This window comes from Molothrus ater, chromosome 1 (genome assembly GCF_012460135.2).
Source record: "Molothrus ater isolate BHLD 08-10-18 breed brown headed cowbird chromosome 1, BPBGC_Mater_1.1, whole genome shotgun sequence".
In the NCBI taxonomy this organism is placed as follows: Eukaryota; Metazoa; Chordata; class Aves; order Passeriformes; family Icteridae; genus Molothrus; species Molothrus ater.
In genome coordinates, this window is record NC_050478.2 from 141790361 (window position 1) to 141801360 (window position 11000).

The 11000-nt window shown below is 42.4% G+C and overlaps 1 protein-coding gene across 2 annotated transcripts in view; it reads right to left on the reverse strand.

The window, feature by feature from the left end:
- TMEM65 (transmembrane protein 65) overlaps window positions 1-5901 on the reverse strand; it is a 31579-nt gene extending 25678 nt beyond the window's left edge. Inside the window, exon 1 of one of the 2 annotated variants that reach the window (XM_036400112.2) lies at window positions 5512-5901. In XM_036400112.2, coding sequence (XP_036256005.1) covers window positions 5512-5830 — 319 coding nt within the window. In that variant the 5' untranslated portion in view covers window positions 5831-5901. The remainder of the gene's footprint in view (window positions 1-5511) is intronic. The other variant, XM_036400121.1, reaches the window with a different exon arrangement.
- Between the last annotated feature and the right edge of the window lie 5099 nt (window positions 5902-11000).

Genomic DNA, 11000 nt, shown 5'->3' on the forward strand with positions numbered 1-11000 from the left:
TGACCTAGGTCACAGCAAGGGAGAGGGAAGTAGATGACATTGCTCCACACACAGCGTGGCATTGACCTGCATGTGCTGGGCGTGAGGGAGGGAGGAAGAGAGAATTGTCCCCACCAGGTGCCACGGTACCTGGCACAGCTCAACAGCACGAACAGCTCCTGTTCTCCCAGCTCAGGGGCTGAGGGCAGTGCTTACCACAAACCTCACACCTGCACTGTGAAATCACTCTTCAAACAAGACAAGTACTTCCAGAAGGATGGAATTATGCTCTGTCGTGTAAGCACAGATTCAGTTCTAACAAAAAGAGGCACTAAAATCCAAGCAGCCCTAAACCACCACGGCAGATGAACCAGTGTGCTCATACCAGCAAGAATCATCTGATTCATGCAACAGAGGGAATCTTTTTCACAGGAGACTTGTTTAGAGTGTCTAAAAGCCTCACTGAAATCCACTCATCTTTGATGACAGTGCATCTTTTGAATTAACTTTTCTTTGTAAAGCTGTGGAAGTAGAGGCACATAGGCTGTAACACTTCCTAAGCTATTCTAGTAAACTGGGGAGCTCATAAATTTAACACCAGAACATAAGCCAGTAAGGTTTCTCCTGACACCAAATGAGATTTCACCCAACAATACCTAAAACCTTGTGAATTCCCTGAGATTGCATTCAGCCCAGCTGAATGCAAGGAGGTGGAGCCCTTTATCTGCAAGCTACGGTTTTGTTTTTGTTTTTTTTTTTTTTTTTTTTAACAAAACCAAGGTGCAGTAACTTGAACTTATGAACAGTTTTCTATCAGAAGTGCCATTTTGGTCAGATTATTTACGTATCATTATTATGAATGGTATGACATCCCATGCCTTCAAAGAGAATCTAGCTAGAAACTGCATTCTCCAAAACCTGCAAATTAAATTACAAAACCAGTTGTCAAGACTTATTGCTATGGTGTTTTTGCATGTTTTCCAGGTAATACACAACCTCACCAGGCAGAGGAAGAAGAAATTCCACTTCAAAAGACCTTTCATTTAGTGATCATTTCACAAAAGTCTTCCACTTAAAATATAAAATGCAACTGGGTGCTTTCAAGGAATTGTGTTCAATAACAATGTACAGACATTATATACTAACAATGTACATACATTATATACTAAAAGCATCTATTTTATGTATTATATACACACATACATATGTATTTTATGTGTATTTACAGAAAGATAGGAAAACAGGAATTGTTTTCCCACCTTTGCAACAAAAGATGGGAAAATAAAGGATTCTTTCACTGTCAGGACCTGAGATTTCTTAGAGGCCCTAGATAATCGCTGTGTTAGTAATATTAATGAAAAGTAGTTAGATCTGGGCTCAAGAATATTGCAAAGCAACACAAAAAAGACCAACAGTACCCTAGGAAGCAATAAAGACACAGCAGAAACGCCAAGTTTAGTATTTCTTACTTAAAGTCAAACCCTTTAGTATTTCCCTGCCTCATTACCAGGCTTGCTGCTCTGCTTGCTTACAAGTGCATCTTCCACGAATCATCTGATATCATACCCTGGAAACCAAAGGTAGAAACCCTAAATACTACAAGCTCCTTAAGAAAGAAGTTCCATCTTCTTCCTAACACCACTTTTGTCAATGGAATATTGCTATACAAGGTCAGAAGCATGAAATCATTCTCCGTATTTTCTGAAAGATTTTACACTTTCATCTCCATCATGCAAGAAAGAAACAAGAGAAATCTGATTATCTGAAGCCAACAAAACTAAGCCTTGTTTATGGGACACTACTTCTAGTAACAGAAAGCAGGACTATTACATTTGAAATCAACCAGCCTACTTGCTACTTCAGTGTTCCTGTAACCATGAAAATAGAAATATACAAATTACTTGTATTCAATTCCACATCTATCATCTCTATTGGGTGTGGCTGACATTCTTACAAGAAACACAAGCTAAAATTTAAAATCTTTGTTTCAAAGCTCTTCCTGGGAAAATGGGACCCTTTATTCATGTTTCCAAGGCTCAAAAGAGGAAAAAAAAAAACAAAAAAAAACCAACACTTAAACACTTCAATGCAGAAGGAAAACTAAATCCAGATGAGAAAGGATCGGCAGCTGTCTTCAGAAAGAACAGCTCAGTGATGTTTTGACTAAATTTTAAGATAGTAAGATACAGATTATAGTCTAAATTGGGAGAGTTTTCAAAATGTTTTCTGAGAACTATTCTATCAAGGTTCAGTTTCACAGTCTTCCCCCCAGCTTCTACTATGCAAAACACATCTATGAATTCAAAATTCAGCTCTCAGCCATCACATTCTCACAGAGCTCTGTCTTCTGAAGCACTACAACAAACAGCAGAATTTCAGTCAGTGTTTATTCATAAGCTAGGCTGCTTAGCCGACCTCTAGTGCCCAGTGTCTGGAAGCTCCATGACCGTGCCGGTAATACAGGTGACAAGGTGATGGCAGGCAGGAACATACTCACAAACCTCTCCCCACCTGCAGTTTTCGTGACTACAGCATAAACAGATGTTTTAAGTTTCAAAAACGCTTCAGAGACTCACCTAACTTACAGGTACCAGCTACGGCTCACCTACCTGAGGACTGTCCTTGAGCGTAGCAGCCGCAGCAAAGGATGGGTTTCCCCGCAGCCTCTGCCATTAGCGGAGGCCACAGATAGTGTGTCCTGTCATATTTCCTGCTAGGGCAATTAGCTGCTGGAACTGCTTCCTTCTGGTGGTAGGCCTGGGAACGGGTTGAGGAACTTGCCCCATTTGGTTCTTGATGTGCCCAGGTCTCCCCATATTGCTGACAGCCTCCCCTAGCTGATATGGGGTCTGTTAGGGCACAGAAGAGGTAGTGAAGGAAGAAGGTCAAAACTTAACCCAATAAGGACTGTGTTAAGAAGGGTATGGACTAACACCTCCCTTTCCATAAAGAATTATGAAAAGATCACAGGCACAAAACAAGCTTAAGCAGAGTAGCAAAACTACACAGGCATTTCATGATCAAGGAGAGACTGATTTTTCAGACTCAATCAGAACATGGGAATTTATGCAAGCAGTAAAGAAGAGAATTTGAAGGCTGCGTTTGATCACTTTCATTGGAAATCAACACAAAAGTACAACCAGGGACCTCGGCTAAAGAATCAGCTGCTGGGAGCTACAGCATGCTGCCAGCAAATGAGACAATTGATAACATCGCTAAAACAGTATTGTCTTGACTGAACTCATGATTTGTAAAGATCAAAAGTGACACAAGTCAATCAGAGAAAGTACCTAGAAAGCAAGGCACAAATAGCTCTCCCCTCATCTGCTACTCACAACCTGTGTACCTATTCAGGTCATTGCTTCACAGTCACCATTTCAACAGCAGGAAAGAGCAATCATACAAAATATTTCTAAACATAATGAAGCATTTTAAATACAGAATACAAACACCTAGCTCAGAAAAGTCTCTAATTGTCTTTCAAGTGTAGCCCTTCTATCCACCTTGTCTTCTTCTGGCACTCCACAGCACTGACAGTGATTATACATATCCAACACCTCTCTGCCCTTCTTCACACAAAATATGAATTCTTTCAATAATTCTCTACAAAAACAGCTATGGGCAATAAATTCAAGATAGGGTTTTTCTCCAATTTCTATTTAACAGACTTACTAGAAGCCCTTTACAGTTATCATTTTTCTTTTTTCATAACACATGAAGAAACAGAATTTCTTATAGGTAAAAGCTGACAGCTGTTACCATGCGGCAGTCTGGTAAAAATATCCCATGAAGAGAGCTGCCTAAAGGAAAAGGTTATCTACAAAAAATGTCTTATCAAACCAGATGCGCAGATTAAGAATCTGACTCCAAGGATGAGGTCCGATGGCACTACAACGCTTTATGCAGCTCTTACTTATGAGACTACTAAACCCACAACTGAGATTTTGCTGAAATAATCTCTCCAGCAAGATTACTGATTAGTTTCAGGCACAATGAACTGCAATTTCCACTACTGGAATAAACTTAAAACCAACTAATAAACTCCCATGCAGTAAAATGTCTAAATGCAAAGTGATGCTATTGTTACTTTGCTTCTACATCCTGAATCATCAGAAAGTCACAGTATTTTACAGAACAGACTTTCACATTGTAACTAACAGCATCTGAGCAACAAGATATTAAATACGACCATCTGTTGATTTTCATCTGTATAAAAGTTGAGACACTATACTGAAATTTTAGTCTCCTTTTGATAGCCACCACACGATCCTCCAGGTACACAGTTCCGTTCTATTTAACCGGAGCAGTAACTGAGGAGACAGAAACTCACACAAAAACCTCATGGCAAGAATCCTTCAGACGCTTAGAAGGATTTATTTGGGAAGAGCATTAGTTGTTAGTATTCAAAAGTTAGTGTCAACTTACAGTTCAAAGCATTCTACCCTCTGCGTTGTAAAACAAAACTGATTCACTGTCTGCAAAACAGAAGCGCTGCTGCTCCCAAGATCAGGCGTTTAAGCGAACTACTCCCACTCTGACTAGAAACACTAGTGTTTATATGCAAGTATGCTACAAACAAAACCAAAGTGATACCTGGAATGGTTCTGTCTCTTCACAAAAGCAACACTTTTACAGCTGACCCTCAGACCTGCTCTCTGCCCACCCAAATTTTCTTCCAGATATCTACAGAGGAGCCACAAGACACAGAAATGCCCTTTCCAAGGGCACGCTACTATCATAGTCACAAAGAGGCCTAGATCAAATGCACACTGATCTCTTAAGTACCCGCTATCATCTTCGCTGCAATAGGGATTGTAAATTACAGCTGAGGATCAGAACTAGAAGTAAGGAGGCTGTAATTAAGAGGATTTGGTTTTGTCAGGTTTTGATTTGTTTAAGGAACAGTGTCAAGTTGGCATGAACAGTTGGATCAGACGAGAAAAATCACTGTAAATTTCTTTAATTGGCGTTGCATAGCCCTGTATTCAGAGGTACATCAGTAAACCTTCCCAGCACATACACACCCTCCCGAATGAGAACCGACACTTCCAAGAGCGCCGGCAGCTCTCCGGGCAGGGAAGTGTAACTCATGAATGAGCTCCCAGAGCAGCAGCAACCCGGCGTCTCTTAAGAGGTCTGAAATCAATTTACTGCTGCCCTGGTGTCAGGGGGATTTTATGAGACACACTTTGCTACTCCCATTGTGAAAAATGGCCACCCGTGGCTCTCTGAAACACCCGGTGAGAATGACAGACCCACGGAGGATTTGGCACATTGGGCCGATTTAGCCAAGTTCCAAAGGTGCTGCGGATGCTTCTGGAAACTAAATTTCAGGTCGTGTGCCTCATTTACACCCAATTACGCGAACACACAGGGGTGAGCGCTTCTCGATGCCTCCTTCTGCTGGAGTTTCCTACCCGCCCGAAGGAGTCGCTTGGGCGAGGGCGGGAGCACCCCCAAACTTCGGAGGCTCAGCCCCCGCTCCGGCCCGGCCCTCCCACCCCAGCCGGGCTCGGGTGGGTCGCGGCTCACCTTGGGCGATGGCGATGGACTCGAAGCGGTGGAGCTCCCGCAGCAGGCAGCTCCGCTCGGTGGAGTGCAGGCTGTAGATGAAGTCGCGGGCCCCCTGCGCTGTGTTCAGCGCCTCCATCGGCTCCTTCTTGGGGTGAGTGCCGAGCGCCCGCGACCCCCGCGGGAGGAGCAGCCCCTCGGCGCCGCCCCGCAGGCAGCTCAGGCGGCGGCGGCAGCAGCACCGCGGGCCCCGCAGCGAGCCCAGGCAGGACGAGGGGACGGCGGCGGGGCCCCCCGGCCGCCCCAGCAGCAGCGCCGCCCGGCCGAGCCACGCCGACATGGAGCCGGGGAAGGGCGCGGCGCTCGGGCCGCCAGAACCGCCCGCGGCCGAGTCGCCCGGGCCGCGCTCCCGCGGCTGCTCCGCCGGTGGGGCCGGGCGGTCCGCGCCAGGCACCGCCCCGCCGAGCTCCCGCCAGCAGCGGCGGCAGCGCCGCCCCGCCCCGCCCCGGACCGGCCCCAGCCCCAGCCCCGCTCCCTCCGCTCGGGGAGCCTCGGCCGCAGGGCGGGGCGGAGGGGCCCGAGGGGCGGCCCCGCGCAGGCGCCCGCCCGGCCGCGCTGAGGGGAGCGGGGCGGCAGCGCCCGGGGACCTCCGAGCGCCGGCCGGGGCAGCGCTCCTTGCTTCCAAAGGCTTCCCTCACACCCACGGCTGAGTGCCCGGAGCTCACAGGGCTTCTCGCAGAGCCGGGCTCCAGCAGCTTAGCAGGGCAACACAAATGAGGTTTCGCTTGTCTTTCCCGTTTTCCAGGCCCTTGCCTTAGAGTACTGGGGTGTTGCATCATCCAGTTTTAGGTGAAGTCCACTTCGCTTGCATATAGCGGTTGTAATCTTTTAAATTAATTGGCAGGTATTCTACCTGACACACCCGGAACAGTTATTAAAAAAAACCCAAACAAACCCAAACCAAACACATTAAGGACGGAATTTATATCTTGAGGGAGCAGAGGTTGCTTTGAAATCAGGTTTGGTTTTAAACCTCTCTTAGTTTTGCTGCTACAAATAACATCCATGTGGGTTAATCCACAATTGTTCACTGTTTTGTCAAAACACTGTATTCAAATGGTGTTAGATATTGTAATTAAACTGCAAAGAACCTAGACAACCACAAGTGACTCACATATTTTATGCCTCGTTCATTTAATACGAAGGTGACTTCAGAAGGCCCTCAGAATTTACTGCTGTATCTCCAGCTCTTCAACACCAAAGGTAGCAGACCATTGATGTCCATCCAGGTGGTTTCTTCAGCCAGGGGGATCTGCTGCCTACTTGGAGGAAGGCAAAAAGAAAGTTTTAACTTTGTATGAAAAAGCAGCATTTTCTTTCCATTTCCATGGCTGCAAAGTTAACATGTGGTATAAGGACAAAGATCTCATGATAAACAGAGGTGTCTTACTTAGAATATGCATTCAAAACTATGGGTGTTTACATATACTACGTGTACAGTACAGAGGGAGGAGAAAGTGAGTGCAGAAATGTAGAAAATAAGTTGTAAAGGCCTGGAATATAATATTTTAATTCTCACCCTGTCAGTGAAATAGCAGAGATAGATGAGTATAGGCTACTATTTTCATTTAAGTGCATTTTCCCCATGCATCTAATAGAGCCTGCCTCTGAGAGGACAGATTTTATTCAATTATGTCTCTCTATATACTCCTGACCCAGAGCCACTAAGCCTTTGCTGGTATTCAGACCTGTGCTTATCTTCCCAATTGTTTCATTGTAAAAGTGGAATCTTCTGCTACTCTTTGGGGGAAATATGGAAATCAGTAATAGTTTTCAATCCCAGAGAACTGTAACAGCAATATTCATAATTCTGTTCAAAAATGCTGTTAAAATTTTGGTAACCAGATCACTTTTACAGTAAAAATGCATGCTTCCACATGGAAAGGCAGGACATGCAATGGGGCTACAAACACCTATAAAAATGTCACATGAAAATAAGGAAAAACCAAACTTTCCAGAGGCCAAGCCTTTGCTACTTCAATTTGATGTATTTCTGATTTTGTTATATATTATATATGATTTTACATTCACACAGCTGGATTGCACCACACTACAGACAGAGCAAATCAGGAACACTGGCCTCTGGCAAGACAAGAGACTTTATCTCTTTCCCACCACTGCAGCCCTTGTCACACTGCTTAGGTATTACAAAAAGGGATTGCATCTGGATTATTTGTCAAGTGTTTTGACAAGACTCAAAACACTGCAGGTCTTTTCAGACACTGAAGGACAATGAGCAGGGAGTTTCTAGTGTAGCCTTTAGGTATTTGCAGGATAGGAATATTCACTCTATAGAGAGGTGCAAGGACATTATTTAAGTAGACAATATACTGTTATGAAAATAAAAGTAATTACTTGTGTGTCAGGACAGATATCAGGGTTTAGCAGACAGTAAATTCTTCTGTGGCCATCAGCTGTGGTTTACACCTTTCCAAGCCTTTAAACTGCATTGAACAAATTGGAAAAAAAATGGCATTGGAGGGACTATTCTGCAAGGACAGGAAATTACCTAAATAACCTAATAAGTTTTTTCCATATTTTTTTATTGGAGCTTTTATTTTGTGAAAAAGAGAAATTGAAACCATTGGCTGAACTGACACTTTAATTAATCAGACTGTCTACTTAACTCTGTTCAGTGGGTGGTGTACAGTAACTTTCATTAGTCCCTGCCACTCCAGCAGAGCTTGAGAACCTGCTGAAATTCATATTTCTCACAATGTTCTGAAAAATGCAGACGTTTCCCTGTATTTTTTTAGGGTTTTTGCTGGCAGCCTAATTTTCTCCTAATATGATTTATGTTATGAGTGACCAAATTAATAGAGATGGCTTATACACCAACTGACAGAACTAGAAGGAAATTGTTAAAAATATTACACAGAAAGTTAGATAAGTTCAGCCTTAAAAACTGGAAGGCAGTTTATGTAGAAAGCAGCAGAAAAATGCCAACCATCTTTAAGAGAATTCTGCATGGGCTTCTAGGGACTGCAGAGCTGACACACAAGTCTTTTTGTGGATAGTGGCAGGAAATATTTTGCAGCCCTCATCCTATATAAATAATGGGTGTATAATATGATATAATTATATTCTTATGTGGTCAAGTAATAGAATATTAATGAAGGAACTTTCTATTAAGGATGATTTCCCTTCCCAGTGTAAAGGTGAATATTGTTAGCTAAGGTGAGACCAAGATTTAAAGGTTGATAATTGATAACATAAATTGCAACTACACATAGTTTGTGTTTTACTAGTTAAGTACTATATTTTTATCTAAAGTACTGTATTTTGACCTATGCAGGTCAAAATTCCTAGTAACTTGCAGATAAATAGCCCCAGAGAGTACAAGCTACTTTTATTTTGCCTCACATTTCTGAAAAACAAGTGGCTCCTCTGGTCCTGCTAGCACAGCTAGGGGCTGACCCTGTAGTCCTTTGTGTGCTGGCAGGTGGAAGAATCCACAGAGTGTGAAACACAGCTGCTCACTCAAAAAAGGAGCCCTGAAATATATTCACCATTTGCTAAAATTAAAAATTCTATCTGCAGTCTAAAATATTAATGTAAGACAAATATAAGAGGTTAAATTACCATTGATTACTGCAATAGTGCAGAAAAATTAGTAAGATCTTATCATGTAGGAATAAAAGAAGAATTTGTAGTAGTCTTAGAATAATAATCATAGAATCACAGAATGTCTTGGGTTGAAGGGACCTGAAAGACATCTCATGTCCCAGTCCCACGTCGTGAGCAGGGATGTCATTTACTACACCAGGCTGCTCAAGGCCCCTTCCAACCTGGCACTGAACACTTCCAGGGACAGGGCATCCATAATTTCTCTGGGCAACTTATTCCAGTGCCCCACCACTCTCTGAGTAAAGAGCTCCTTCCTGACATCTGATCTAAATCTTTCCTCTTTTAAGAGTTTAAAACCATTGCCCCTTTTCCTATCATGATCTGCCTGTAAAAAGTTGCTCTCCCAGCGTAAGAACTTAAAGGAGATCGAGTGCAGCCAGAGGATCTTTCTCACCATCACCACTTCCCTCCTTGTAGAGCTTTGTACAATCATGTGCATTATAATATTGATAAACACTTATAAATGATTTGAAGACAATTTTTGGCTTAGACTCTGCTGGCTTTGTCAGGGACAGAGTTAAAATTCTTTGCAGTAACTGGTCTGGGGCTGTGTTTGGGATTTGTGCTGAAAACTGTTGATAACACAGGGATGTTTTAGTTACTGCTGAACAGTGCTTGCACAGGGTCAAGATCTTTTTTGCTCTTCATCTTTCTCATGTAAATTATTCCATGCTTTTAATGTTCAGGAAGCAGAAGGCACAATGTGAGGTTTGAACAAACCTGAAGATCATGGTAGACAATCACTGAAGTAAGCTCCCTCTGGAACGCTGTGCCTGAAAGGGATAGTGAGTTTTTCTGAATTATAAACATGGGGTTTTCAAATACAAGATGTGAAGTTACACATATTCTGTCTAGTCTGCCTTTCAGGGTAAATGTTTTCAGAATACTGTATTCAGCTATAGTGTCCTCAGTCTGGGATAAATTGCATACAGTTAAAAAATATTGGGAAAATTAGTAAAGGTGTGGAAAAATGTTGGTTGATAAGACACTTCAAAGATCAATTTATTCACTTTATTAATTGGAAGTTTGTGAGTTTAACATAAACATAATCTCTAGGACACTTGCTTTATAAAACAGCATTTTCATCATGCAATAAAATTACACAGTACAGTCACAGCCACCCATGTATATTGATGTATGGCAAATCTTGGAACCAGCACTAATTAGAATTAGAGTTTTATTTAAGCAGTTAAAATAATAACAACTGGAACAATTTTCTGAAGGGTAATTTTCTACAGGATGGGATCTGCTTCATATAATAATTGTCTTATCTTAGTCAAGCTCTTAGTTGTGTTTAGAAAATCTCTTAGTTCTTTTTTTGACTTTGAAGAGCCAAATATAGGTGTTTACTGTAATTCCTCCCACAATTAAAATATATGGTTCACAACATTTCTTCAAATGAGTCCTGGAGCTTTTCACACTAATGGAAAATTTTGCCCTTTGTTCTCCAGTATTTTTGTTCTACTTGGAAAAAAGATCAGTACATCCTTTGAGATAAAAAAAAAAAAAAAGATTGTGTTTATAAATTGGTTAAGGTGAGAGCACTGAACTGTTTGAGTTAGTTAACTGCATTAAAATGTGTTGGGGAATGTATGAAAGAAGAGAAATCTTCCAAAAGAGGGTCAGGAATGTCAGAGGAAAGCAACACATATAGCTTGCATTTATTGAGCCAACTTAGCTGTTTTCTATTACATCTCTTCCAAAAAAAGGACTGGGTGGTCCAAAATGTTCTCTGGTAATTTCTGCTGTACAGAGGTTCTCCAACACCAGTGTAAAGCTGTGACTGTCATCAGGGGGTACTTGCAGGCGTGCAAGATTGATTT